At 51.2% G+C, this 27970-nt stretch overlaps 1 protein-coding gene across 2 annotated transcripts in view; it reads left to right on the forward strand.

The window, feature by feature from the left end:
* Adra1b (adrenoceptor alpha 1B) overlaps window positions 1-27970 on the forward strand; it is a 71673-nt gene that overhangs the window by 38939 nt on the left and 4764 nt on the right. The window contains exons 3-4 of one of the 2 annotated variants that reach the window (XM_069993934.1): window positions 5234-5316; window positions 5858-7010. In XM_069993934.1, the coding sequence (XP_069850035.1) occupies window positions 6059-7010 (952 nt within the window). In that variant the 5' untranslated portion in view covers window positions 5234-5316; window positions 5858-6058. Of the gene's footprint in view, window positions 1-5233; window positions 5317-5816; window positions 7011-27970 lie in introns of those variants that run through there. The other variant, XM_069993936.1, reaches the window with a different exon arrangement.

Below are 27970 nucleotides of genomic sequence, written 5' to 3' on the forward strand. Positions count from 1 at the left end.
ACCCAAATAAGTGGCTGTGGCTCTCATCCAATAGAACTTTATTTATAAACAAAAAAAAAAAATACGGGCAAGGCTGTGTTCTAATAAAACTTTATTTACAAAAAACAAAAGGGCATGGCTGTGTTCCAGTAGAACTTTATTTACAAAACAGGTGCAGTGCTGGATTTGATCCAAATGCTCTCACGCTTTGAGTGGGATGGAGGGAGGGGGCTGGTTTTTGTTTTGGGGGGGGTTGTTTTGTTTTTTTAACAGTACTGGAGTTTAACTCAGTCAGGGCTTTACACATGTGAAGCCAGTACTTCACCCCTGGAGCTGAGTCCCAGCTCAAAGCCTCTAGTTTGCAGGCCCAGAACTAGACACTCTAGAATCCATTTATTTATTTACTTTTGCTCCTGACATTTCAGAAGTTCGTGATCCCAACTTGTGACAGTGAAGTCTGAAGGGACCATGGCTTTGATAACCAGTTGAAAGATGTCTAATGAGTGGAGTGACAGTAGACCTTTAGGATTCCACCACAGGCCCCTGAGGCCGGCCACCCAGCCGACTCTGGGGTCCTGGGCTCTTCCCCGTCGCAGGATACAGATCCAACCCTTGGATGACTTAGCAGTTCATTCCCAGCCTGCTGCAAAGGGCAGCCATGGAGCTTTCTCCTCCTTCCTCACCAGAATGACAATTGCAATTACCACAGACAGAAGCAGCCCACCCGCCCTCATTCTTGGAAGCCTCTGACATGGAGCCTTTGTATGTTGTAGAAATGCCTCTTCTGCCACTACCCCCTCCCCACCACACACACACACACACACACACACACACACACACACACACACACACACACACACACACACACACACACACACACACACACACACACACACACACACACACACACACACACACTGCCTTGAAGAAAAGACATTTCCTGTCTCTTACCTGAGAGCACAGAGCGGCACCGTTGGAGTCCCCATAAACCCCAGTGTGCCTTGTAGAGCAACACACTTCCACCTCTATTTTTTCCCCCTTTTTCAGCCTCATTGTTCCCATGCTTTGAGTTCCAGTTGTGCTATCGATGGCCCTGCGCCCAGGCATGGCACATCATCTAACCATTCTGAACCTGCTTCCTCATCCACAAAAAAATGTCTGTAATGATGAGGCTGACCTCAAAATGTCATTGCATGAGTTTGACCCAGTGCCCAGGACCTAGTAAGCCCCTAATAACTAATAGATGGTAATCTATCCGTGTATCTCTATACACTACACACTTGGCACGCATTGGCCATTTAATCTTCCGTATGAGATAGAGTCTAATGATCTTCATAGCACAGCTAAAGAAAATGAGGTGCTGAGTGGTTGTGTGGCTGTTCCAAGGACAGAGACCACAAATTAGAGAAAAGAAAGAGGGCCATGAACCCAGATCTGTTGGGTTCTAGACTTCTAGGGCTTAAGTGCTGTCTCCCATCCAAGATCACATTAGTAGCTATGAAAGGACGGAAGGAGGATTCGAATCCATGTCAGCTCCTTGGCAGGCTGAGTGCTGCCTGGGAAAAGGGAAAACTGGGCTAAGGAGCCCCCCCTGCAGAACCCTCTCCCCCTGCCCCACGGTCCTGCCTTCCATCTCCGACCTCTGCTTGCTCAGGACCCTGCTCACATTCTCTTCTGCTGCAATTTCCTTCAGGCTAGCACGACGCCTTCTGCTGCACTGGTGGGGTTTTTTGTTGTTGTTGTTTCTTTCTTTCCTAATCTCAGTTTGGAGCAGAGAGAATGATATAAGCTCTGGAGCCAGACCATAATGCTCTGAATACTGATGCTGCTTAGACACTGACTGGCCGTGGGAACCTCTCTGAACCTCAGTTTCTTCCCTTGCCAACTGGGGATCCTTCTTCCTTCAGGCTCTCATCATCCATCCATGCTCCACGGATGGTCCGTGCTAGCTTACCATTTGCTTAGCTGATTCATCTTTAAGTCACCCAGCACACCTAGCGTGGTACCTTGTACAAAGCAGGTACTCCTGTGGATGTCTGGTTGGATTGGAAACTGGAGAGTGCTAGGGATGGGGAACCAGACAAAACTATGTGGTTAAAGGTGAGAGGTCTCCACTCCTCGCTGCTCTAAACCACTCCTCGAAGCTGCTAGCCTCAGTTTCCCCACCAGTCACATCAAGTGGTGGTTCCTCCTCCAGAGATCACAGAAATGGCAGTTCGTAACATCGGTGGTTTCTAATGTAATAAGATGGATAATGAAAAGATTCTCCTTTCCCAGGCCTAGAGTGAGTCAGAGCTCTGTGCTTGGCTTTGCCCCAGGGAGTACTGAGAAAATGAAATATCCTCTGTATCCTTATGACACCTAAACAAATGGTCAATTCCACGGGTCACAAAACAGCCAGAAGGGCTAAGAAGCATCTCCAGTGAAGGGAGAGGGCAAGGGCAAGGAAATGACCACCGGCAAAGGTCACCCAGTGGGAGCCCCGCCTGCCTCCCTGCCACTATTAAAGCTAATACCTGTTTGCTTTACACCGGGGTGTTTGTTTTGCCTTTGCAAAAGACACCAGCAAATGACAGCATGTCTGAAATCTGCAAGGCTTTTGAACTTCCCCATCTGGCTCGATAATCTCTTCTACATCCTGATACCTGAATCAAGACACAAGTTCTCAGCTAAGCAACAAACTGGTCTCTTTCCTAAGAAAGAGAAACCAACTCTGAATCTCATGTTTGCTCCTTTCCCCCCCCCCCTCCCCTTTCCTTCCTGGCCTTTTGCCACCACAGATAAATGTCTGATAGGCTGTTTTCACATTGCAGCTGGTTCCTGTGATCCTGTACATGCAGCCTCGGTAGATTCAATGGGGTGTTGCTGGCTGTTCAATAGCTGATGAAATGAAGGCCCAGGACGTGGGAAGCAGGCCAGCACGCTGGAAATGTAGACTTGGAGCTTGCTCTGTGGCTGTCCCACCCTTCCCCTACCTGCGTACCATCTTTCCCGAAGCTCACCAGCAATATCTTCCTCCTCCCATTTCCCTTCGGGATTAAAGCAGTTCATGAGTAGCTCCTCCACGGTGGGAATGATGTGAATGGCCTCCCACGCCCATCATCCTGACTGGGAGGAAGGGCAGTGGGTTGTATTCAGAGCTACCCCAGCCAGCAGGTTAACTTCGGCTGTCTGGCTCTATAGGGCATTTCAGTGGGTGATCTGGATCGAACCACTAAGACCAAAGACAGCCTCTCATTTTCTTTAAGGTCCCAGGCAAAAGTTTGCCCAAGTTCTCTTGGCCTCCTGAGCTATCCCATGTCCAGTCATGAGTGGCATGCCTGCAGCAGGAGAAGCCCCATTCTGTGCGCCGAGCTCAACACAGCAGCAGAATGGCAGCTACCTATTTCCTCTGCACCGTCTCCACAATGGAAAAGTAGATACAGGAGAATTCTGTGAGGCTCTTGTTTCAAAATCTTCACATGCAACTTAGGTCAGACAATTCATTGAAACAATCCATTTTCTAGTCTGTCTCCAGCACTGAATTTTGTTTAAAACCTCAAAGAGGCTCCTTGAAATTGTGTATTAGGAACAACTAGAGAGTCTATGCACACATTCAAACCTTAGCTGGGTGAGGCCTGCCTTTAGGTTGATAAGCTTAGCTGTAAATCACTTGAGTGACCTCTGCTCTCCTCACCCCCTAATGTCAAGTGATGGTGATTATCAAGGTCAGCAGGGACAAGCCCGAGGTTCAGGGAGGTGCCAGGCTCGCTCCTTAGCCACCTGCAGCCATCTCCGTTGCTCTGTCACATGTCCCAGCTGCACGAGTAACTCTTGGTGAAACACCATTTTTTCTTCTGTCCGTGGGGTTTTGCCTCTTTCCAAGATTCCTTGTGAAGAAAAGAAAAAAATAACAGAGAAATACACGTAGTGATCAGCAGGAGCTCACCGATTGTGAGTTCCTTCTCAGCACCAGTAGGTCAGATCACCACTGGTCCCAAAATTGACTGCTTGGAAAACAGCTCCATCGCTAACAGTTACTCCGTCCCCTACTTTGCCCCTGGAGGAATGGTAGGAGGTAGCGGGGAGAAATGTTGACCTAGTGGCTAAGGCCTTCACTTTGGAGTAGACCCCATGATGGAGTTTGATTCTCAGCTCTTCTTTCTGATGGTTTTGTGGACTTGGGGCAAGGGTTCGACCTCCCTGTAACTGGGTGTTTCGACCACAAAATAGAAATGAGAATGGGACTGTTTCTCATGGGATCATGACAAACTTAGCCAAAAGAACTTAGCTTACTTTTTAGGACCTAAATAAGTGTTGGATGAATGATAACTAATACCAGGAGACAGAAGAGGAAGGATTGAGAGTTCAAAGCCAGCCAGCTGGTAGCTGCTTATCCAACATGGAGATAAGGCAGAAAGAAGAAAACCCAACAGATAATCCAGATCCCCTAAATCCCTTCCCCAGGAGCTTGGCAGTCCTCTCTCTGTCTCTTTCTGTCTCTGTCTCTGTCTCTCCCCCTCTCTCTCTGTCTCTCTCTCCCTCCCTCTCTCTCCCCCAAATAGCCAGCTAGCAACTTCCCCCCTTCCCCTCCCACCTTGACTCACCTATCACTTCAGTGACATCCCAACCATCCTAAAAATCCCTGTCAGCAGGTGGCCTGCCCTATAGTTTTTTGATCTACTTGTTTCCAGTCTGTCTCCTCCCACCAGAAAGCCAGGCCCTTGCAGGGCAACCATCCATTCCTGCAACGATAGCTATAGGGCAGTGTCTAGAAGAGGACAAGGACAGACAGTGGGTACTCAGCAGTAGTACTCAGTACTCTGTGCCCAGAATGAATGAGTGCAAGATTGAATGAAGGGATGGATGGAGGGATGGATGATGGTTGCATGGATGGACTGGTGGTTGGATGGATGGGTAGGTAGATGCGTGCAGGTGTGCATGGGTAGATGGATGGATGATGGGTAGATGGGTAGACGTGGATGGATGGATGGATGGATGGATGGATGGATGGATGGATGGATGGATGGAAGGAATGGTGGTTGGATGGATGGGTAGGTAGATGCGTGCAGGTGTGCATGGGTAGATGGATGGATGATGCATGGACGCATGGGTAGACTGGTGGATGGACGGATGGACCAAGAGAAGCCTCCACGTTTTATCAAGACCTCAGAGGATGCGGCTGGGGAGATCAGCCCTGAGGGGTGCCCTCCCTCCCTCCTGCCCAAACCCCTGGGTTACTCCTCCCCCTCCCCCCCCCTCCTCTCTCTTTTAGGGACTTGGACACACTGCACCTCCCGTCCGATGCACGGGCCGACTCCGGGCGCGCGCCCCGTCTCCACCTCCACCGGTAGAGAGGTAAGCACCCCAGCCCGCCCCGCTCTTCCACCTCCCCCGGGGCCGCGGGGAGCCGAGCGGCGGCGGCGGCGGCGTCGGGGCTGCGCCCGCCCGCCCGCCCGCCCGCCCGCGCCGTGGCCGTGGCCGGACCCGCATTGCCCCCTAGTGCCGCGCGGAGGAGTCCGGGCGCCGGGCTCCCCGCCTGATGTCACCGCGCGCGCGGCGCCGTCCGCCCCGGAGGCGGCTCACGGAAGGCAGACCCTCCTCGGCGGCGGGCGCAGGGCGGGCGAGCCGCACACCCGCCGCCGCCGCCGGGCCCCGCGCCGCGCGCCCCGCCGCGCCCCGGCCCCGCGCGTCCGCCCGGCCCCCCGCCACCCCGCGCGCGCGCGCGCCGGCCGCGGACCACTGAACTCGGAGCCGCCGCCGCCGCCGCCGCCGGCCTCGTCCCCTCCCTCCTCCTCCTCCTCCCCTCCCTCCTCCTCCTCCTCCTCCTCCTCCTCCTCCTCTCCAGCCGCGGTGCGGGCAGCAGGCGCGCCCCCCACACCCACCTCCCACCCCGCAGCGCCAGAAGATGCGTCCCCGGCCGGAGGGCGGCCCCGGGAAGACGACGGCCGCGGGCACCGCAAAGTTTGTGGGCAGCTGAGCACCTTCCACCGCCGGCCCGGCCGCCTTCCTCCTCCTCCTCCTCCTCCTCCTCCTCCTCCTCCTCCTCCTCCCCCACCCCCGCCCGCCCGCCCCCCGGCTATGGAGGGCGGACTCTAAAATGAATCCGGACCTGAACACCAGCCACCACCCGCCCAACACGTCCCACTGGGCAGAGCGGAGCCCCGCCAACTCCACCACCGGCCCCAACCAGACCTGGGGCCACCCCGCGCCGCCCCAGCTGGACGTCACCAGGGCCGTCTCCGTGGGCCTGGTGCTGGGCGCCTTCATCCTCTTCGCCATCGTGGGCAACATCCTGGTCATCCTGTCGGTGGCCTGCAACCGGCACCTGCGGACGCCCACCAACTACTTCATCGTCAACCTGGCCATCGCCGACCTGCTGCTGAGCTGCAGCGTGCTGCCCTTCTCCGCCGCCCTGGAGGTGCTGGGGTACTGGGTGCTGGGCCGGGTGTTCTGCGACATCTGGGCCGCCGTGGACGTGCTGTGCTGCACGGCCTCCATCCTGAGCCTGTGCGCCATCTCCATCGACCGCTACATCGGGGTGCGCTACTCGCTGCAGTACCCCACGCTGGTCACCCGGAGGAAGGCCATCCTGGCGCTCCTGAGCGTGTGGGTCCTGTCCACCGTCATCTCCATCGGGCCCCTCCTGGGCTGGAAGGAGCCGGCCCCCAACGACGACAAGGAATGCGGGGTGACGGAAGAACCCTTCTACGCGCTCTTCTCCTCCCTGGGTTCCTTCTACATCCCCCTGGCCGTCATCCTGGTCATGTACTGCCGCGTCTACGTCGTGGCCAAGAGGACCACCAAGAACCTGGAGGCCGGCGTCATGAAGGAGATGTCCAACTCCAAGGAGCTCACCCTAAGGATCCACTCCAAGAACTTTCACGAGGACACCCTCAGCAGCACCAAGGCCAAGGGCCACAACCCCAGGAGTTCCATAGCCGTCAAACTCTTCAAGTTCTCCAGGGAAAAGAAAGCAGCTAAGACCCTGGGCATCGTGGTCGGTATGTTCATCCTGTGTTGGCTCCCTTTCTTCATCGCTCTCCCACTTGGTAAGTTTGGAGGAAACTGGTGGATGGGCAGCTAGACGTTTTGTTCAGATCTTGGGTGTTTGATGAGGCACTTTACTCTATGAAGTTGTGATTGGGGCTGGGGGGCCGGGCTGTGATCTGAGAGGGGGGGGTTGTGATCTGCGCCTTCATATGTGGGTTTGGAGGTGGGATCACATTTGTTTGATCTGCAAAAGGGCTTCTGCAGGTTGGAGAGCTGGCTCAGAATCAAGCCAGGCGCCAGTGGCACGCGCTCAGGTACTAGGCACTCGAAATAGAACCACGGGAGGAAAATGTGGGATGTGAAGTGACTCACTCGAGCCAGCTTCGGTTTAATAATTAAAAAGGACACCGGGCTTGAACATCACACCGGCGTTATTTCGGTAGTAATGATGCGTCGGCCCGGGCAGCCGTCACTAATGCAGCATACCAAATAGTTTGTAGTTACTGCAGACGCGGGCAGCGCGGTGGCGTTGGGGAAGCAGAGAGGCTGCTAGTACACAGAGAGGAAGCAGCAGCGTTCATTCAGCAAGTCCCGGCTCTTACACAGAGACCACGTTTCCCAGCTTTGCAGAGCCTGCGGTGTCTCCCCCTCACCTCAATACGCCACCTTCATTATCAGCTTAATCAGAGCATTTTCCAACCACACAGCCTCTAAAGGGCCTTTGGCTTCTCCAAAGCCAGGCATTTGAGAGAGAAGACGAATGGAGGTGGTCACCCATCCCCAGTTTTTAACTAAACCCAGAATGCTCCTAACTCTGGTGATTTGTCAAATGTCTAGAATTCACTTGTACTTGACCCTCACCTTCAGCTGCAAGATACCAAATCCTGGCAGCAGCAACAACAACAACAAAAATCAGTACATCCTTCTCCGGGGATCAGAACGTGTCCATCTGGTTTTAGTTTGGTGGTCCTTACTATCAGAATAATCCAAAAAGCTACCAGGTTTCTTCTAAGGAAGAAGGCAAGGTCTGGTTAGGCAGGAAACCCAGAGGAAGAGATAGTGAGATGCTGTGACATGTTTGGGAAACCCTTGTCCCTTCTCTGAGGCTCTGACCTGCTTTGATTTATTCTCCTGTCCCTGAGGGACACTAAAGCAAATGAATGGAGGGAGGGCTCCTGACATACTCGCGTGCTGTGGGATCGGAATGGGGTAGAAGGCGGAAGGGGTGGAAGACAGTACCCACCACCAACCAGGAACACCTGCAGTCCCTACCAGGGTCTCAGGCATAACCAAACCCCCTCAAGCAATGAAAATTCCCAAGTCATGCCGCATTCAAGAGGAAACAGTGAATGGAACGGGAAGCAAACTAGTGGCAGGAGTTTCCATTTAAAAAGGAAAGAAACAAAAAAAGCTGCTTAACCTACTCTCCCCGTGTTCTGTGTGTAAGTAGACGCCATTCAGAAATATGTTCCAATAGTGTGAAGCAGAAAGGGCTCAAAGTTCCACCCCGGGAACAACCACATTCCACAGCAGAGCCCTTTCTCCAAGGACTCGGGGTCTGGCTTGTTGGGTTCACGGTGGATGACAGACAGTTTGTGCTGCATTCGGGCCATTACAGCAGTTCCTGGTTGTATGAAGAAGTGATGTGTTCTCTTATCAGCCACGTAGCTCCTCCAGGAGCCTCTGTTTCTCTATTTACAGTGTGGGGCTGATTAGTATTTGCCCCATGGAGTTTATAGGAATGCATAGGAAAAAGGTCAGTAACAAGTCCGGTACCCAAAAGATGTTCCATGAAAGTAAGCTATTAGTATAAACCCCCGCCAACCCCCTGGGGATAACTGTCTTTTCTCCTTCTCGGCTTTACTTGCCAATCCCAAGCCTGCTACCAAAGGCTCAAAAGAGAACCGAGATCTTTCTCCTCATTTCCTGATGCAGCCCACAGAGGCTTTGAGCAGAGGGAGTCTCAGAAGGGACAGGCCTGGCAGGAGGCAGAAGCCAGCAGAGGTGTATGCTGTACCCCTACGGTGCAGGGGAAACAGCTCCACACACAGGTTGGAGGCTTCCAGATGTTGCAATGGAAAGAATATTGCACAGGTGGCCAGGAACATGCAAGCTCTTCACTTGGTCTTCAAGGGGCTCTGTGACCGCTCTACTTGCCACATGACCTCTGCGGGCTTCAGATCTCATGTCTTAAGAGTAAGAAGGTCGAACTACATCAAGGGAGATCAAACTTTAATAACTATCAGAGAAGACTCATGAAACCTGATGTGTTTTTTGGGGTTTTGGTTTTGTGGTTTTTTTGGGTTTTTTTTTTTTTTTTTTTTTTTTTTTTTTTTTTTTTTTTTTTACTGTCGCTACCTAGGTCCCAGCAATGGAGTCAGTGAATCAGATACATTCCAGATATCTGAATATATAACCAGATCCGAGGTAAATCTGGTGGTGGCCCACAAGCCAGGCTGTGAGGAGCACTGGCCCAGAGCAGCTCCTGGCTTCCTTAGAACCTTGTGCCCTGGAGAGCAAAGGCAGTAAATGTGGCAAAGCTTAGACTTCCCCATTCCGTCCGCCCCACCACCACCACCTGGTAGAATGGGACCCTGTGCCCTCTCTTGGGGGTCTGTGCTTAATCAAGTTTATGTTCCATTTCTTTGCATGTTACACACACACACAGTTTCTGCCCTTTCTATCCATGCCTTAGTGAAATCTTCCTTCATTTCCATGTACTAAGAATCAAGAGAAGCTGGGCACACGTGGCTCATACCTGTAATTCTGGCTACTCAGGAGTCTGAGATTTGAGGATCGTGGATCAAAGCCAGCCTGGGCAGGAAAGTCCCAAAGACTTTCATCTCAATTACCCACCAGAAAACTGGAAGTGGCACTGTGGCTTAAAGTGGTAGAGTGTGCGCCTTGAGTGAAAAAGCTCAGCGCCCAGGCAAGCCCCATGCTGAGAAAAAAAAAAAGAATCAAGAGGTTTTTCCCTCTCCTGATACTCTTCTGTGTGTGTGTGTGTGTGTGTGCACATGTGCACACGCTCGTACACTTGTGTACTTGTGCATGCGTACACGTGAGTGTCCACCAAGCTGTGGCCCTAATTTGGGACCTGGGTGCTGTCCCTGAGCTTTTGTGCTCAAGTCTAGTGCTCCACCAATTTAGCCACAGTTCCACTCCTGGCTTCTTGGTGGTTAATTGGAGATAAGAGTCTCATGGACTTTCCTGCCCATGCTGGCTTCAAACCACTACCTTCAGACCTCAGTCTCCTGAGTAACTAGGATTGCAGTCATGAGCTACTTACCCCCAGCTCCAATACTCTTCCTTCTCCACTCCTGCCGATGGAAACCTTCTGACTATCCATGTCCCAGTCTCCTGGGGACCTCATTCTACCAGCTGTTTCCTGCCACATCCTTCTTCACTGTAAACCCAACAGGTGAGATGAACCATTTGTTTCTCGGCCTTGGGCTTGGGAGAGACTCCAAAAGATAGCCAAGAGACCAAACAGAGGAAGGTGCAGGATAAACACTTTCTTAATAATTTAGGAAGAAAATCCTTGCAAAATGGAGATGTGGGGGGGTCCTATTTCCTCTGAGTTACAGTAGCACCCAAGTCAGAATGGCACAGGGTACAACAGTAGGTCCCTTTGGAATCCGAAGTAAGTTCCAAACTCTAAATTTTCCATGAAGTCTCTTCACGGGGGAAGGGAGCGAAAGCAGATCTGGGGAAGGACAGTGTTTGGCAAGCAAGAAGCGCAGGTACCAATCACTTCCAGTGGGGGCTAGACTCCCAGGTGCCTGGATGGGTACAAGATTTCATCACTGTGTTTGTTTTCTCCATAGGAGAGAAGGGTTGGGATTCCTTCTGGAAGGGAGGGACGTGTTTCCACACCCCCCACAGGTCCTGCTCAGGAGCCCCGTTTGTTTTCCTTCCTCCCTTATTTTTATTTTGGGGAGTGGGGTTGGGTTACCCTGCCTCTGGGCTCCTGCTGCGAGCTCCCCACCTGTGTGTGCCGCTCACCCCCCCCAACTCCTCCCCACCCTTTAAGCCCTGTAGTCTGAGCCCAAGTTGCGGCAGCAGGGACCAGTGCTCACTTACTTACCCAGGAGCAGGGGTGGACTCCATCAAACAAGGACCTCTTTATCTGGCCCCTGGTAGATGGCCAGGAAGGGAGAGGAAATAATTGGAATCGAATATGGCAGTATTTCTACTCCACGAGCCATGTGTGAGATGTCAGAGAGAAACCTTCAGCTGTCTGGTATGACAAGGGAGAACCCAACCCCGCCCGCCTGGGGAAGGCCTGGCCAGAGTCTGGAGAGGTAGCTGGTCTTCTGCAGATGTGTAACCAGTCTGGGGGCTGGGGGTGGGGAGGGGGGGGGAGTGGCAAAGAGGAGGGTGGCAGGAAGTGCTGGGCTGCCAGCTAGTGGCTGGGCTTCGTGAATTGTTTAGAAAACACTGGAACCTTGCCTTGCTCCAAATCTTTCCTCCGCCTTTTAAAAGGCTGAAAAGGCACCAGGAAAGCCATTATTGAACCAACTGCTTCTCCCCTCCAAATAAAGGAAGGTCAATTTCAAAGAAACATTTGTGTTCTCTATAGAACCAAAGAAGGGACCGCTCTCTCCTGAGACTTGATTCCCTGACCCTCTTCTTCCTGTGGGGCCTGAGGAAATGCCACCACCCCACAAATCTAAGGACAGGTCAGGGTCTCCGAGAGGACTGGGAGCAGAGCCCACGCCCATCGACACCCATATTCGTCCCCAAGATCCAAGGTTTCGAAGCTCAAATATATTATAGTGTTTGGGGAGGAGGAAGTTGTTTTTCACACAGAGAATTCTTTCTGGCAGATGGAAACCTTACCTACTGACTTAAAAATACGTTCACCCATTGGCCAAGCACTTAACAAAAGACTCCCTAAAGCACCTACTGTGTGCCAGGCTCTGGACTAGGCACTGGCGCTGGTTGAACCAGAAACAAACGTGGCCCCTGCATGGATGGCCAAACAGGTGCTATGGGCGGGACAGTCTCCCAGGCCTCCTCATTCATTCATCGCTAGAGCTGCCCTGACAGGCAGGCGAGCCACTCTTCTCCCTTCACGCATAAATACAAGAAAACCCAGGGAGATTAGATTCTGGCCCAAGGTGACACCATCGGTAAGGGATCTGGCCAGACATTGAGCTCAGGTCTGTCAGAACAGGCCGTACCTGTCCCACGGCACCTAGGAGATGCCTGGCTTTTCCTGCTCTCCGAGGGCAACCAGCTGTCATAGCAAATGTCCTCCAGGAAAAAGCCCACAGCCATCCTGCCACGAGGCAATTCACCTGCTTCCGTTGACAAACCACATGCCGTCCTAAATAAAGACCAGGCCATGTAATGTCAGGCTCAGAGCGAGATCCCGCATGGTGGATGCTAAGGTGTCTCAAGGTATCATACTTGACCAGTCACCCCATCCAGAGCAAAGGTGCAGGAGAGAAAGGTTCCCGGCCCTTGTTCTAGGTGTGTGAGTCCACATCTTTAACCATGCATTTGTTCACCAAGTATGGATTCATTGAGTAGCTACTATGTGCGGGCATTTTCCTGGACGAAGAGTAGTGAGCAAACAGTTATGTCCTGTGTGATTTACTTCTCGTGGCAAATTCAGCTTCCTTAAGAAACACCAAATCCAAATCCGGCTCCCACCTGTAATCAGGAGACTGAGATCTGAGGATCGAGGTTCAAAGCCAGCCCAGGCAGGAAAGTCTATGAGACTCTTATCTCCAATTAACCGCCAGAAAACCAGAAGGCGGCTTTAGTGGGTAGAGCGCTCACCTTGAGCTGAAGAGCTGAGGAACAGCGCCCAGGCCCAGAGTTCAAGCCCCACAACCAACCAAAAAGAAACAAGAATCACAAGGTCCCGTCAGGCAGAACTTGGAATGTTTGGAGTTCACTCTATAAAGGGGGCAGGTAACAGAGAGATGTACTCGGAAGGCAGTCACCCCTGAAGGGCCAGCAATAGGGGATAATAGGGAGCCGCCAGGGCCTGGACCACAGAAGGAAGGCCAGTCAGTGCAGGCGGAGGATACAGGCCGGGCAGGGACCTTTACACTCCATTCATTCAGATTTTACCTAAGTGCATTGGCCACAGTGGGAGGGATTGAGCAGGCAGAAGACGATTATCTGAATTATGTCGGGCCACTTTGTAGAGCACTGGCTAAAATCGAGGCAGGTAGGAAACCTTACCGGTGTAGTGAGAGGCGACAGGCGGGTGGGAATTTGAGATGGGGTAGTGGTGTTGTCAAAAGACCAAGTGTGTCCAGAGCAACGTTGAGGTTTAGGGCCATGAGGAAGACAGGCCAAACATGGCGGCCAGGAGGTCTTCTCCCAGACCTCCCATCAGGCAGTCCGTGCTAGGGAGGCCCCGCCCCACACCAAGGAGGTGAACAGACGGCCCAACACTATGGCCAGGAGCCATGATGGAGAGCAAACCCAGCTGCCCACATTCTTGGACCCCTGTGCTGTAGGCCCCTTGGATCACATTCTGTTGTGGTGGGAGCAGGAATTGTGATCGTTGACACCTTTTCCCAGGGGGGGTCGTGTGCAGTAGCACGGGGTACCTAGGCCTAGCCTGCGGAGAGTCGAGAAGGCTCAGATGACCTCCCACAAGCCAGAAGCACTCCCCCGTCCCACCTGTGCCTTGCCCCAGCCCACGTGGATGGAGCGAGGGCTGGCAGGAAGGAAGATGACGTCTTTGAGCCATCACCAACCCGGAGAAGGGGAGAGGGTGCGCACTGTAGGAGAAGAAGTGAGGGAAGAAAGGCAGGCCGGGAAGGGAAGGAGGAAGAGACAGAGAAGGAAGGAAAAAAAGGATCAGAGGGAAAGAAGGGGAGGGGAGGGAAAAGAGGAAAGGGAGGAGGAGAGAAGGAAGGGGGGAGGAGAGGAAGAAAGGAGAGGAGGAGAAGAGAGGAAAGAGAATGGGAGAAGAAAACTAATAGCCTGGCAGTGAGACCCAGGGGGCTGGCTCCGAGGGGTGGGGCCAGAAAGAGGCGTGGCCAGTGAAGAACTGAGCCTGCCAGGCAAGTCAGGACAGGGCCTGGAGTGGAGACTTGGAATCCTGCCGGGGCAGACAGCCACAGAAGTGCCGTGGGCAGGCGCGCACACAAGCCACAGCACCATCAGCTGTGAAGATCTGGGCTGCAGGACGGCACTGCACCCAGTCTGTGTAACAATAATGTGCCCACCACATCTTAGTCCCTCTAAACGTTCTCTCTTGCCTTCTGGAGTGAATTTGGGGCTCGGGGTTGCACGCTTGCTGAGATCCTTTAAAATAGAGTTTGCTGCCATGCTAAAGCGCGTGGCTTCAAGGCTGAGCTCAGCACCTTACGCGGGCCTCAGAGGAAGGTCAGAAAGGGCCAAGGACATGCCAAGCTCGCTGGCATCTGTAGGTATCGTGCCCCAGGGCTTGTGCCACCGGCCTGGGGCTGGGCAGAGATCCAGGATGGTAAGTGTCAGGGAAGAGGAGCAGGAGGGCTCACAACAAAAAGTACATCTCCAGCCGGGCGCCAGTGGCTCACGCCTGTCATCCTAGCTACTCAAGAGGCTGAGACCTGAGGATCACGGTTCAAAGCCAGCCCGGGCAGAAAAAGTCCATGAGATTCTTATCCCCAATAAACCACCAGAAAACAGGAAGTGGCACTATAGCTCAAGTGGTAGAGCACTCACCTTGAGCTGAAGAGCTGAAGGACAGCGCCCAGGCCCTGAGTTCAAGCCCCACATCCAAACATTCTTGTCCCCTTCATTGTCGGGTCTCTTCTTTCTATCCCAGGACACGGAACTCCCTGCAGTGTCCGCTTGTTTTTGTTTGTTTGTTTGTTTTTGGGGGGGGGGTCCAGTCATGGGGCCTGAACTCTGGGCCTGGGCGCTGTCCCTCAGCTCTTCAGCTCAAGGCGAGCGCTCTACCACTTGAGCCACAGCACCACTTCCAGCTTTTTTCTTTTTGCTTATGTAGTGCTGAGGAATCGAACCCAGGGCCTCAGGCATGCAAGGCAAACACTCTACCACTGAGCCACCTTCCCAGCCCTGCAGTGTCCACTTGTAACTGTGCTCAGCTCTTTGAACTTTACCTTCACACAAAGGTTCTGGGCCTTTTGTTGTTTTCCATTGGTTACTTTGGTAATCTAATAAAGCCTTCCTCACAGTGGACATTCAAACTACAATTGTAAAGCAAACCAGTCCTACTGAAATATACTTAGGTTGAGAAACAAATTTATTGTAGAGTTAAAAACAAAAGTCCCTCCTTAGTATATTAAATCAGCAATATCTGGGAACAAGTCAAATAAATAATAACCATAATTTTTAGGAGGTGACAGGTGGAAATATTTCATGATAACTTCAAGGGCCTAATGGGATGTCATAAATCTGACTGTGGTGACAAACCCATGCTGGTTGGTCCGTGTTTGGCTGCCTACATTTGGCGAACTTTCAGCCAAAGGCTCATTTTGGTTTCATTTGAAGTATTTTTATTTTATTCAAGTTCATAGATCCCAGAGTAAGAACCCAGCCTCAGTGCACTTGAAGGAATAAGACTTTCTAGACTGGTTTTCTTTATCCAAAATTAATTAATTAATTAAATAGTCTTGGGAGGCTGGGAGGATGGCTCAGTGGTAGAGCGCTTGCCTTGCATGCCTGAGGCCCTGGGTTCGATTCCCCAGCACCACATATGCAAAAAAAGAAAAAAGCCAGAAGTGGCGCTGTGGCTCAAGTGGTAGAGCGCTAGCCTTGAGCTGAAGAGCTGAGGGACAGTGCCCAGGCCCAGAGTTCAGGCCCCACGACTGGACCCAAAAAAATAAAAAAATAAATAAAAAAAATAAAAAGTCTTGGGACCACGAGGACCGTGCACAGTACCACGCTTTATAGAGTTTGCAAGTTGTTTGCATCAACTTGTGTATTATAAAGGGATGCCGATAAAGTTTGATTAAATCAGAAGGAAGAAGAAGAATGTTCTTTTGGCCTTTCCTGACCTCAAGTTCACATGCATTTGACTTTTTCCTCCAGCAGTAGTTTCCAGATTTCTCATCTGTGCTCCCAGAAAACATGTATGTGTATGCTCATCCGTGAATATACTGCCTGGGTACCACCCATTCTCTTTATCTGGTAATGGCATCTCTTACGAACACTTCAGTATTCATCTTTCACTGAAGAGCGTATTTCCGGCACAGGTCTATGTGACCATGCCAGGCTAGAATCTGCTTCAGGAGCTCCTGCCCTCCTTTTGACAATTGCATAGTAATCCATTTTTCTGGAGCGTCCTGTTTTTCTTAGCAATTTCTCAAAGGATTGCTGTTTAAGTTTTTCTATTTTACTGCTATAAAGAATAGCACCATGAATAGTCCATATGTTAAAAATGCATATGTGCTCACGTACTCAAGATATGACCCCAAACAGAGAGTGATCTCTGGTCTCTGCCTCCCAAGTAGCTAGGATTACAAGTGTGAGCCTGCCATACCCAGCCCACAATTATATTTTTAAAGCTATTAATTTAGCTACCTTGAAGGGTAGAATGGAAATTATTAACTTTTTTACATCCTGTGTATTTTTAATATATTGCAAGGAGTAAATACTGTATTTGCAATTAAGAACACTAAATTGAGAGGATGTAATAGAATGCAAATTAGGCTCCAATAGAGTTGTAGTGGGATTGTTACACTGCTTTGTGATTTTGGAGGAGAAACTATGACTGGCCACAGCAACACAACACAACTGTGCTTCGTTTTTCATCTGATTTCACTCATATCCTGCTGTCTGCTCACCAGCCCTACAACCAGCATTAGTTTGGCCCCTTCTGCTGTCCGTAGCCTGCAGTATTCCTCTCACTGACTGGCGAAGCCCACAGGGGCGTTATCAGACTTGATGATGCTTGCCAGTCTCATTAGGTGAAATCTTCCCGGATGAAGGTGGCATCGTTGAATAGATATCACATAATGAATCCTCTCTGTGGCCATTTGCCTTTTCCCTTAATAGCCCATGCCTTTATCTGCCCTTCAGGACTTCCTTGTCCACTAAAGTCCACTTTAGCAGAAGATAAACTCATGGTTGCTGTATGCCAGTGGCTCACGCCTATAATCCTACCTACTCAGGAAGCTAACATCTGAGGATCTCAGTTCAAAGCCAGCCCGGGCAGGAAAGTCTGTTAGACTCTTCTCTCCAGTTAACCATCAGAAAACCAGAAGTGGCGCTGTGGCTCAAGTGGTAGAGCACTCGCCTTGAGCTGAAGAGCTGAGGGACAGTGCCCAGGCCCAGAGTTCAAGCCCCACAATGGACAAAAATAAAAATAAAACCAGAACAAAAGAAAGACCCTCCTCTTGTCCCTCCCCCAGGAAAGCAGTCACTGGAGCTGCACATCGTGAGGAGCTCATAAGGAAGACTCTCAGCACCCAAGGGGGGGTTCCCACCCTGGGTGCCAAGACCATCCAGGGAACAGCTCTGCTGGCACCAGCTATATTTAGACAAGGGCATGCCCCCGCTTAGCTGCAAAATTTAAATTGTCCCCAGAAGATGCCGGCCTCACACACTTGAGAGTGCGCTTGTGCACTTGAACACCACTCTGGAAGAAAGCAGCCAGCCCCCACAGAGCAGATTCGGCTGGGGGGAAAGGCTGTCTGGAGAGGAAGTGGATGAGCCCTTGTTGCTCAGGGACGACATTTAATCTTGACCTTGAACTGCTGATCTGGGGGGTGAGGCTGAGTTATTTTCAGACGATACTAAATCTAGAAGTGTTAGAAGCAGCTGCCAGGACAGAGCGGGACAAGATGAACTTTGACCCACTGCCACAGGTGGAGGGACCGAGGGGCGTTTCCTGAGTCAGGAGTTAGAAAACTCTCACCAAGAAAGCTTTTGCGGACACCTGTCTGCATCAGTGGTGTAACTCCCCTATTCTTTCTTTCTCTTTTTCTGTCTTCCTTCATTCTTTCTTCTCCTACCTTCCTATTTTTTTTGTATTTTTTGCCATAGTGGGACTTGAACTCAGGGCCTCTGCTTCCTAGGAGGTGCTCTACCACTTGAGTCACGCTCCCCATCCATCCCCCTGCTCTTTTTTGCTTTAATTTTGATTGTCCTACTTCGGCCTCCTTAGAAGCTGAGATTACAGGTGTGAGCCCTTATACCTAGTTTTGCCTTATCGTTGCTGTGGAGATGACTCTCTCTAACTTTGTGCCTGGGCTAGCTTTGAAGGGTGTCCCTCCCAGTGTCACCCCAGTGGCTGGGATTACAGGCATGAACCACGGCACCCGGCCATCCCCTCTGTCAGTGATGACACCCCCCCCTCCTCTCAGAGACACCCTCATCGGCTCTTCATGACTCCTGTTGAAGTGACAGCTTGGAGTACTAGAAAGAACCAGGACATGGAAATCAGGCAAAGTCAGGTCTGCGGTAAATGGCATGAAATGAGATGATTCTTGTAAAATAGGAGCTCGGGGCCAGGGCTGATTTTTGCCCTCCCAGGGACATTGGATCATGTCAGGAGACTTCTATGGGGAGGAGCATCTGTGGGGAGGGCTGAAGTGGGGGTTGCTGCTACCCAGGCCGTGGTATGCAGGGCCACACACCCCCAGGAGCAGGCTGCTCCACCCTTCGTCCAGCCAGCACAGCGCAAGCCTTTTCCCTGTCGCCAGTCCCTACGTTACCTCCCTGGTATCCGCTAACTCGTCCCGTTTCAGTAGAAAGTGTAGTCAGAGGCACGTCTCCGAAAGTCTACTTGTTAAATCAAAAACGTCTACTAAAAAAGAGAAAATTTGAGCCTAAGAGATTAATTGGCAGTTTTCCCTCAAAAGCAAAACTCCTTCCTCGCCGTGGCAAATCAGTTGAATCAGCACTTTCAGCCACAAAATGGGTTCTTACAGACCACAGCCATCCCCTCAAGCCAAACAAGCGCAGGGGTTGGCTCGGCCCTAAGCAAATAAATAAGGCATCTTAATTAAGAGGACGTTTGTGGGGAGGGGTTCCTGTTCACCAGAACTGGCGCTCCAGGGCTTGAGAAACCACAGAATTAGGGCAGAAAATGAGGAGGAGCAGGAGGACGAGGAGGAGCAGGAGGACGAGGAATAGGGGGAGGAGGAATAGGGGGAGGAGGAGGAGGAGGAGGAGGAGGAGGAGGAGGAGGAGGAGGAATAGGGGGAGGAGGAGGAGGAGGAGGAGGAATAGGGGGAGGAGGAGGAGGAAGAGGAAGAGGAAGAGGAGGAGGAGGAGGAGGAGGAATAGGGGGAGGAGGAGGAGGAATAGGGGGAGGAGGAGGAGGAGGGGGAGGAGGAGGAATAGGGGGAGGAGGAGGAGGAGGAGGAGGAAGAGGAGGAGGAGGAGGGTCATTGTTGAAGTTAGAAGACTGATTAAGGCAATCGCGTTGCCCCTGCATCTGTTCCCGCCACGGCCCGGACATCCCTGTGTTGGATGCATTTTCTTTTAATTTTGAAAACTCAAATATGAGAGAGACAATGTTACGTTCAGGATGAGAACCCCGGGATAAGAGAAATTAAACACCTTCACCAGAGCCAGAACTGCAAGAAAGAGCTGTAAGCAGAGTCTGCCCCTAGGTAGGCCTCAGACATATCTCACCTAGGGTCTTAACAGCGGCCTCGAACTGTGGCAGCCCCTGCCCCTCCATGATGCTCCAAGATGGGAGCCAATAATCCCCATCAAGCCTTGGTCCCCCTCAGCCACTTGTCCTGAAGTTTACCTGGCCTCCACCAGGGTTTCCCTCCCAGCGTCTCCATCCTGCCCCCTACAGGCCAGAGCCGCCTATATTCTAACCATGCCAGCTCTGTGTGCTCACAGGTCTCAACGGTAAATCAGGTCTGATAAAAACATCCCTATCAAGATCGTTCTGAGAATTAGATGGGACAACAAAAGGGAGCCATCTAGCCCAGTCCCTATTGCCCAGCAGAGACTAATTAACTCTTGGTTTTCCTCCATTGTGCCCCAGGTATCAACAGCTATCAAAAACCATGACCTCTAGGAAGGATTCTCTGGCAGTCCTGTTGATTGACCACTAGCTAAAATGATAAGCTAGTCCTCGGGGAGGAGTTCATTCATAATCATGGGGTTGGTTGTTTTTTTTTTTTTAATGTTTGCCTCCAAAAGAATATTTGAGTTGCTACTAGGGGCCCTTCATCTTGGAAACTTTGCAGCCATGAGTGATGGAGCGCTGGAGAGTGCGGATGTGGACAGCAATGGGGACAGACTTTGCTATACAGCCTTTCCTGTGCCCTGTGCCACTCAATCTCGTGTCTCTGGAGCCCATGGTTACTGACCCCCCCAGGGAATGGGGAATCAGACACCTGACCTCCCCCTTCCACCACCACCCCCACTAGACATCTAGATTTCCAGCTAGGTGTGAACAGTGCAAAAAACAGGAGACAAATCCAAGACTAATGGGTGGTTTGCCAACATTTAATACAATTGCTTAGGATCTGCGTAGTTGAATGTAATAAGGCTTCATTAAAAAGTGGTTATAACCACTAATAAGACCCTAATTAAATTAGCCTTCACTGGGCAAGCTGCTTGCAAGTTCTGAATTCGGTTATTAGCTGCCGTTGGCATGACTGGAAGGTCTCAGTGGTGCCTAGAAAGCAGGTCAAGCCGGGCGCCGGTGGCTCACGCCTGTCATCCCAGCTACTTAGGAGGCTGAGATCTGAGGATCACGGTTCAAAGACAGCCCAGGCAGGAAAATCCATGAGACTCTTATCTCCAATAAACCACTAGGAAAAAAAAACCAGAAGTGGCACTGTGGCTCAAGTGGTAGAGCGCTAGCCTTGAGCTGAAGAGCTGAGGGACAGTGCCCAGGCCCAGAGTTCAAGACCCATGACCGACAAAAAAGAAAGAAGGAAGGAAGGAGAGAGAGAGAGAAGGAAGGAGGGAAGGAAGGAAGGAGGGAAGGAAGGAAAGCGGGAAAGCAGGTCAAGCTTGGGCAGGAAGCAGTGAGCACCTCTTTCTTCATTTTGGGGGCAGCCACCCCTGTCAGCCTCAGCCCACCCTGAAGTCATGGAGGCAGCCAGTGTGGAAATTCCTTCGTAGGCCCCAGACATTGTGAGAAAGAGGGAAAAGGAGTCTCATGTTACTGATGACGACACAGGGATGATTCTCCATGCCGCTTCCTTGTTGTTCCGCCAGGTCACAGATAAACCTAGATCCTGGGCTCCAGAGTCTCATCTGGGGTGGGAGAGAGAACTCAAAAGGGCTGGATTCCTGATAGGAATGAGAAACACTACAGTGGGATTTTATGACTGGGGGGAGAGAGAGAGGATTCAACTCTAACTACGTGTGCTGAGTGGGAGTTCATGCCGGTTGACGCCTGTGTCCCCACCACCAAGCGAGTGTGTCAGTGTGTAACCTGCACAACTCTTCCCATTGTACAGTTAGGAAAATCGAGGCTAGGAAAGGTAGAATAATTTCTTCCAGTTCTCGGGACTCTCAGCTGGCTCTGTCTGTCCCTTCCCTTCATCTCCTGGTCCTTTATCTCTACCAAAGCAGCTCCTCTGTGCCTTTCGTCCTCCAGCAGTCAGCAGCTGGAAAGGGTTGGCTCTCTACATCCATTTCCTGCCGTTAATGCCGTTTCTTCCAGTGGTTTCCATTTTCACTTTTTTTTCTTTTTTTAAATACACTCGCCTTCCAATTAACACTAAAACCATTCATAAATGAAATGGGGAACCTGGCGAGAGCTTTGCTCATTTTCAGCAAGCAATGGGCTCTTTAAGCCTGATGAAGTTTAATGCTTACTGTAAATCCAGGGAAGCAATGAATGAGCATAGCTGACATCACCCCAGCCCAGAGCTGGGCCACGTGACCGACATAAGAGCACCATTATTGCACCCACGCTATCTGTCATTGAAAAAAAAAAAAAAAAACAGCCAGCGATTAGCCCCGAGATCTGAACTAACCACAGGACATGTCTGAGAGAGCAGGTGGTGTTTTGTAACTTTCTAGAAGTTCCCCCACACCCAAGCTGTTTCTGGGTTCGCCATAATTCTATTTCCACCTTTTTGATGGTTAATTAGAGATTAAGACTTGCAGGTATTCCTGCCTAGACTGGCTTTGAACTGGGATCCTCAGATCTCAGCCTCCTGAGATCACTGCCAGTGCTCAGCTTGTAGATCGCTTTGTGAAAGACCTTCAGGGGAAGAAGACCTGCTTTTCTGTCCCCAGCCACCTGTACAAAGCATGTTACCTCTTGACCTTGAGGTTTGTACACTAGCACCCAGGAAGGAAGCAGAGGCAAGAAGATTGAGACCAGTCAGGACCACGTAGCAACTTGTTTCCAAAAACAGCAACAACAACAACAACAAATCTCCATTTGACTTCCCCAGTATTCCAACAAGGAAAGATAACTCTCGCTTTCAACAGGAAGAGAACAGAATCTCTCTAGAAACTGTCCCTCGGGGACTGAAGGGTGTGGCTCAAGTGGTAGAGCACCTGCCTAGCAAGTACAAGGCCCCAGATTCAAAACTCAATATGGCAAGGGGGGTGGGGGGAGGAAAAAGCTGCCACTCAAAGCCACAGTGTGAGCTGGGCACCCACCGTTCACACCTATCAACCCTAGCGACCACCCAACCTTTTACTGTTTAGGGGTTCTCAGACATCATTTTCGGAGGGCTGATGTATCAACAGCATTGAAACAAAAACTGAACAGACAACTAAGAAACTGCCGTCTTCAAATGTTGGTTTTGACCAGATCCTTCCAACAGTCCTGCAGATCAGAAGAGACTAGAATAAAATATCCAGGCTCCATAAAGGTCCCAGTGCCTGTGATCCTACCAACTCAGGAGGCTGAGATCCAAACAATCAAGCCAGGATAGAATCTTCATCTCTTAAATAATAACCAGCAAAAAGCTGTGCTGTCTAAGTGCCATAGTGCCAGCTGAGCAATTGTGCGGTCCTGAGTTCAAGTTCCGGTACTCTCCCAAAGAAGGAGGGAGCAGCATTTGTCATGTGGACAGGTTAAGACCCTCTCTTCTCTACCATCCTCCACCAAACCAGCCAGACCTTAGAGCCCAGGGACCGGGCAGCCCTCCTGCCTTCAGTCCTGCCCTTCCTCAGGAGAAGTCTGTGAGGCTGCAATTTTCTTGATCTCCCCTGGCATCTGCCACTTTATAGTTCTCAAAACCTCTTCTTGTCAGGCGCTGGTGGCTCACACCTGTCATCCTAGCTACTCAGGAGACTGAGATCTGAGGATCACGGTTGGAAGCCAGCCAGGTCAGAAAAGTCCCCGTGAGACTCTTATCTCCCATTAACCACTCAAAAACTGGTAGTGGATCTATGGCTACAAATGGTAGAGCACTAGCCTTGAGCCAGAGAGCTCAGGGACAGTGCCCAGGCCCTGAGTTCAAGCCCCATGATTGACCAAAAAAAAACCACTCCTTTTTGGTCAACCACACCTCCACCAAGCCTCTCATATCCCTCCTGCTACCAGCAGATTAGAGAGTGCTAGGGTAAGGGAAACTGAGGCCCAGGGTCTTGTCCATCCAGCTTCTGCCGTGCTCAGTAGATCATTCCATGAGCCCTCCTTGGCCCAAGCCACAAGCGTCTGGATAAACGGAGTTGTTTTTCATCACAATCCATCGAAGTGCAGGGACACTGAGGATCAAGGGTGGAACCTCTCGTTCCCGCCTGCTGATGGAGGAATTGGCCAGCCCGAGCCAGCTGCCCTTTGGGGTGACCTGGTGGAGAATTTAGTTCCATCCAAGCAGGCAGGCTAGACCACCAGGAGACACACATAAAGAAGGCAGACAACTCGTCCGAGTGGAGTTGGAGCTAGCCCAGCATCTCTGACCACCTCATCTTAGCCCCGTCTTTGCGGGAGAGGGTTGGACGGGAGCAGGGAGGACTCTTCACCATTGCTTTGTCTGGCTTAGCTCCATCTTTTCATCTCTACTTACTGTTTTCTCCACAACCTACCAAGACTTACCCCCATGGGCCAGAGAAACCATGGAAGCATAAGGCCATAAGTTCAATCCCCACTGGCGCTACTACAAACGTTGTCCATCCTCTCATTGTTATGCTTGGAATTGGCTACCTACACATCATGGAACATGGCTCCGATCGCCACCTCCATGGATGCCCAGGACTTAGGTTCACGGCGCCTAGACAATCTCAGTAATCCTAGTTTCTCCTGAACGTGGCAGGGTGAGTCATTGGACAACTTGTGCGTTCACTCTTACGCATAGATCCTGGGGGGAAAAAAAAAACTCCTTTCCTAAATTTCCTTCTTATTGGTTGATTGTTTGGTTGATTGGTTGCTTGATACTAGAGTTTGGGGGATCACATGATGGGTGGTCAGGTGGTCAGGAATCATGTGATGTGTGAATCCCGTGCCAGGGACCATGTGACAAGGGGACTGGGAATGTGGCTCAAGAAACGAAGCACTAACTAGCCTTTCAAGCACGAGGCCCTGAGTTCAATTCCCCAGTATGATCAGGAAAGGAAGGAGGGAGGGAGGGAAGGAAGGAGAGAGGGAAGGAAGGAAGGACTTAAGTTCCAGGCTTTTCTGAAACATACCTGTCCCATTGCGCTTTCACCACCACCCACTAGGGGGTGCTAGCCCTGGTCTTTCCAGCCCCTGTCTCCTCAAAGTATGAGAAAATGGTTCCTCTGTACAGAGGAACCTCCGAACACCATCTCCTCCCCTGTGTGCATTCAACAGCCCATGATTGCCTTCCAGGCGCCTCCATACCAGGTCTCCAGTCTGACGAAGTCATTGCCAGGGCCGCAGAAAGGCCAGTAGTTCTGGGCCAGCCTTGGGATTGAGTCTTGTATCCCCCCATTGTGTAATCTTGGACAGCACCTTTTATCTCCCTGAGCTGTGTGTATGTCCAGTTTATTCAAGAAACCACGGAAGCATAAGGCCATAAGTTCAATCCTCACTTCATAAACTGGGAGGAAGGAAGATGAGATGCCCTGGCTTCCTGGATCGGTGGTTACCCTCTCCACTTTTTGGAGGAGCCTGGACTGAGCCAAATCTGCAATCCTCCTGTCTTTACCTTCCAAGTAACCGGATTACAGACATGCGCCACCATACCTGACTCGAACCAGAACTTCGTACTCCTGACTTTGAACTTGGGCTCATTTTATGGGATGCCCGTAGACTGAGACTGAGAAGTGGGATAAAGCTGAGTTTTCTAGAATCTAGAGTGGCATGTAAAGAAAGTCGTGCTGTTCCTCAGTGCTCCTGGCGCCGGGCCGTGTGCTTGGCTCCCAGGACACATAAAGGCGGGAGTGTTCTGGTGAGGTATCTGTCATCACCCACTCCGATCCCAGAGGACTGAGGGCTGCAGATGAGGTAGGCCTGGTCCCCAGGTGTTGGCCCCTCGGGGCACACTGTATCTCAGACCGGGTCACACGGCGGGCGGGGGGGGGGGGGGAGGGGGAGGGGGGGACAGGGGCCCAGCCCACAGCCTTCCAGGAGTCCCGGGCCAACCTCAACAGAGAAGAGAAGTTTGGACATAGGAAGAGTTTTGATTCCCCACAGCCAAAGGACAGAACAAAGGGATGAGTCAGAAAGAGCGAGAATGAGCAAGCAGCCAGCTGTGGGAAGAAGGATGAAAGGTGTTGCGCTGAGCCTAATGGCCTAAGTGGCCAATCTCGGCCATTGTACCATCTGCCTGCCGAGGCCGGTAACTGCCAGTTCCCTCACCGGCCTTTCATCCCCGGACACCGGGGCCTCCAGCCCCGCAGCAGCCTCTCCTCCTACCTTGGCAGGAGCTGGCTGTGTCCTATTTGTTCTAAGCTCAAAGGAACGCTGGCTGACAGGAAGTGTCTTTGTAGGAAGTGTCATGTGTCCCCCCTCCAGAGGGTGAGCAGGAAGTTTGGGGTCTGAGAGGAGGACATGCTGGCTGCCATACCTGCCTTGATTTTGACATGCCAAGCTTCAAACAAGTAAACACTCAGGCTTCAGCAAGGCGCGGGTGGTTCACACCTGCAATCCTCGCTTACGCATGGGGAGGCCAAGATGGGAGGATCGTGGTCTGAAACCAGCCCAAGCAGGAAAGCCTGGGAGACTCTTCAATTGCCACCCAAAAGCTAGAAGTGGAGCTGTGGCTCAAGTGCCAGAGCGCTAGCCTGGAGCATAAATAGCTCAGAGACAGTGCCCACACCCTGTGTCAAACCCCAAGACTGGCACCAAAGGAAAAAATAAAAGTCCCTACAGGCGTCAGCGTTGGAATGCACACCTCACTGGTGGCTTCTGAAATCTCAATCTCCCGCTATTCAAATGCAATCCATTATTAGCAGGACTACTGGGAGGATTGCATGAGAGAATGTTTATCATCGTGTAATACCTGATAACTGTTTGAAAACAGCGGCTCTGCTCCTTACCATTGTTTATGTTTGTTGTATTTGCTCTGAAACCTAGCTTGGGCCCATTTACCCCAAAGATACTGTCTTTGTGGGGACTAGCGCATGATCTCACTGCAGGGTCAAGAGGCAAAGGAAAATGGAAAAACCTCGAAGGGAATTTCCAGATCCAATTAAACTTTTTTTTTTTTTACCAAGTTTGTAAAATGTTTATCAAAAGCCGAAAGAAATCACAACTACTAGAAGCTTTTCTGGTTTTTATTGAGCCAGACTGTTTTCAGATGGGGAAAACATGGCTTGGCCGGAGAGGATAGCCAAATGTTCCTAAGAAAAACCACCTTGGAAAAAAAAAAAAAAACAAAACCAAAACCTTCCAATGTAGTTACAAGCTGAGTGAAATGTTTTTACCACCTCCTTCTTCCCCTGAGTCCTGGGCTTGCCTGACGCTAGTGTTTCATAATAAATCAAATCAAATGGATAATGGTAGAGTCTCAGATGGGCAGGCCCAGAGCGGCTGCACTGTGGCTCAGCCCCCTTCTGGCTCTAGCACTCAAACAGACCATGGCAGGGCTCCCCCAGCCCGCTGGCTGCGTCACTCTTCCCAGCAAGGCTAAGGAATCTGCTAGGAATAAGATTTTGCACTTTGCCTCACAGTAAAGGAACAAGGGTATTGGGGGAAAGGTGGGGAGGGTGGTCACAGGTCATGGGCTTTTTTTTTTTTTTTTGCCAATCCTGGGGCTTGAACTCAGGGCCTGGGCACTGCCCCTGAGCTTCTTTTGCTCAGGGCTAGCAGTCTACCACTTGAGCCACAGCACCACTTCCGGCTTTTTCTGTGTATGTGGTACTGAGGAATGGAACCCAGGGCCTCATGCATCCTGGACAAGCACTCTACCACTGAGCCACCTTCCCAGCCCTGCTGGGCTTAGCAATAAAGCTTCATGTCCAGGTGCTCTTTCCCGAACCTGTAGTGGGCCTCGTGCTATTGTCCATCTAAATCTGCATGGCTTCATCCTCACCATGAAATGTGGACATTCAGTGCACTTGAACATAGAGTCTACGGCTCACATTTCCTGCATGAAGAGCAGGAAATGTTTCTCTCTTTCTCTATTTTCCTCTACTTAACTCTGTTAGACTAAAATAAACCCTTGCTAAAACTTTCCCCAAAATGCAATTAAATAAAACGAAATTAAATAATAGGATGTAAGAAAGTTGGCTGAGGGTGGATATGGCGGCTCATTGCTGTAATCCCAGCTACTCAGGAGGGGAAGAACAGGAGACTCCTCCTGGTCTGAGATCAGCCCAGAGGGAGGGGGAGGGGAGGAAGCGGGCAAGACACCCCCCTCCCCACCCCCACCCCGCTTGTGAACAAGCTGGATTATGGTGATATGCGTCTGTAATCTCCGCTATGGATGGCAGTCTGAGACTGGCTGTAGACAAACAGAAAAATCACTAAGGCTAAAAAGCGCAAGGGGTGTTGCTCAAGTGGTAGAGGCCTGCCTGGGACCACAAGGAAGAAAGAAAGAGAGAAAGGGGAGAGAGAAAGGAGTTAAAAGAAGTTAAAAGAAATTACTAAGGACCTGATAAAGCCTCTTTGGGCTTAAGTTTTAAATAACAGTCACTGGAGGTTTTCCCATTTGGGAAGTCATATATATACGTGTGTGTGTGTGTGTGTGTGTGTGTGTGTGTGTGTGTGTGTGTGTGTGTGTGTGTGTGTGTGTGTGTGTGT

This window comes from Dipodomys merriami, unplaced genomic scaffold (genome assembly GCF_024711535.1).
Source record: "Dipodomys merriami isolate MVZ:Mamm:240054 unplaced genomic scaffold, mDipMer1.0.p SCAF_44, whole genome shotgun sequence".
Taxonomy (NCBI): domain Eukaryota; kingdom Metazoa; phylum Chordata; class Mammalia; order Rodentia; family Heteromyidae; genus Dipodomys; species Dipodomys merriami.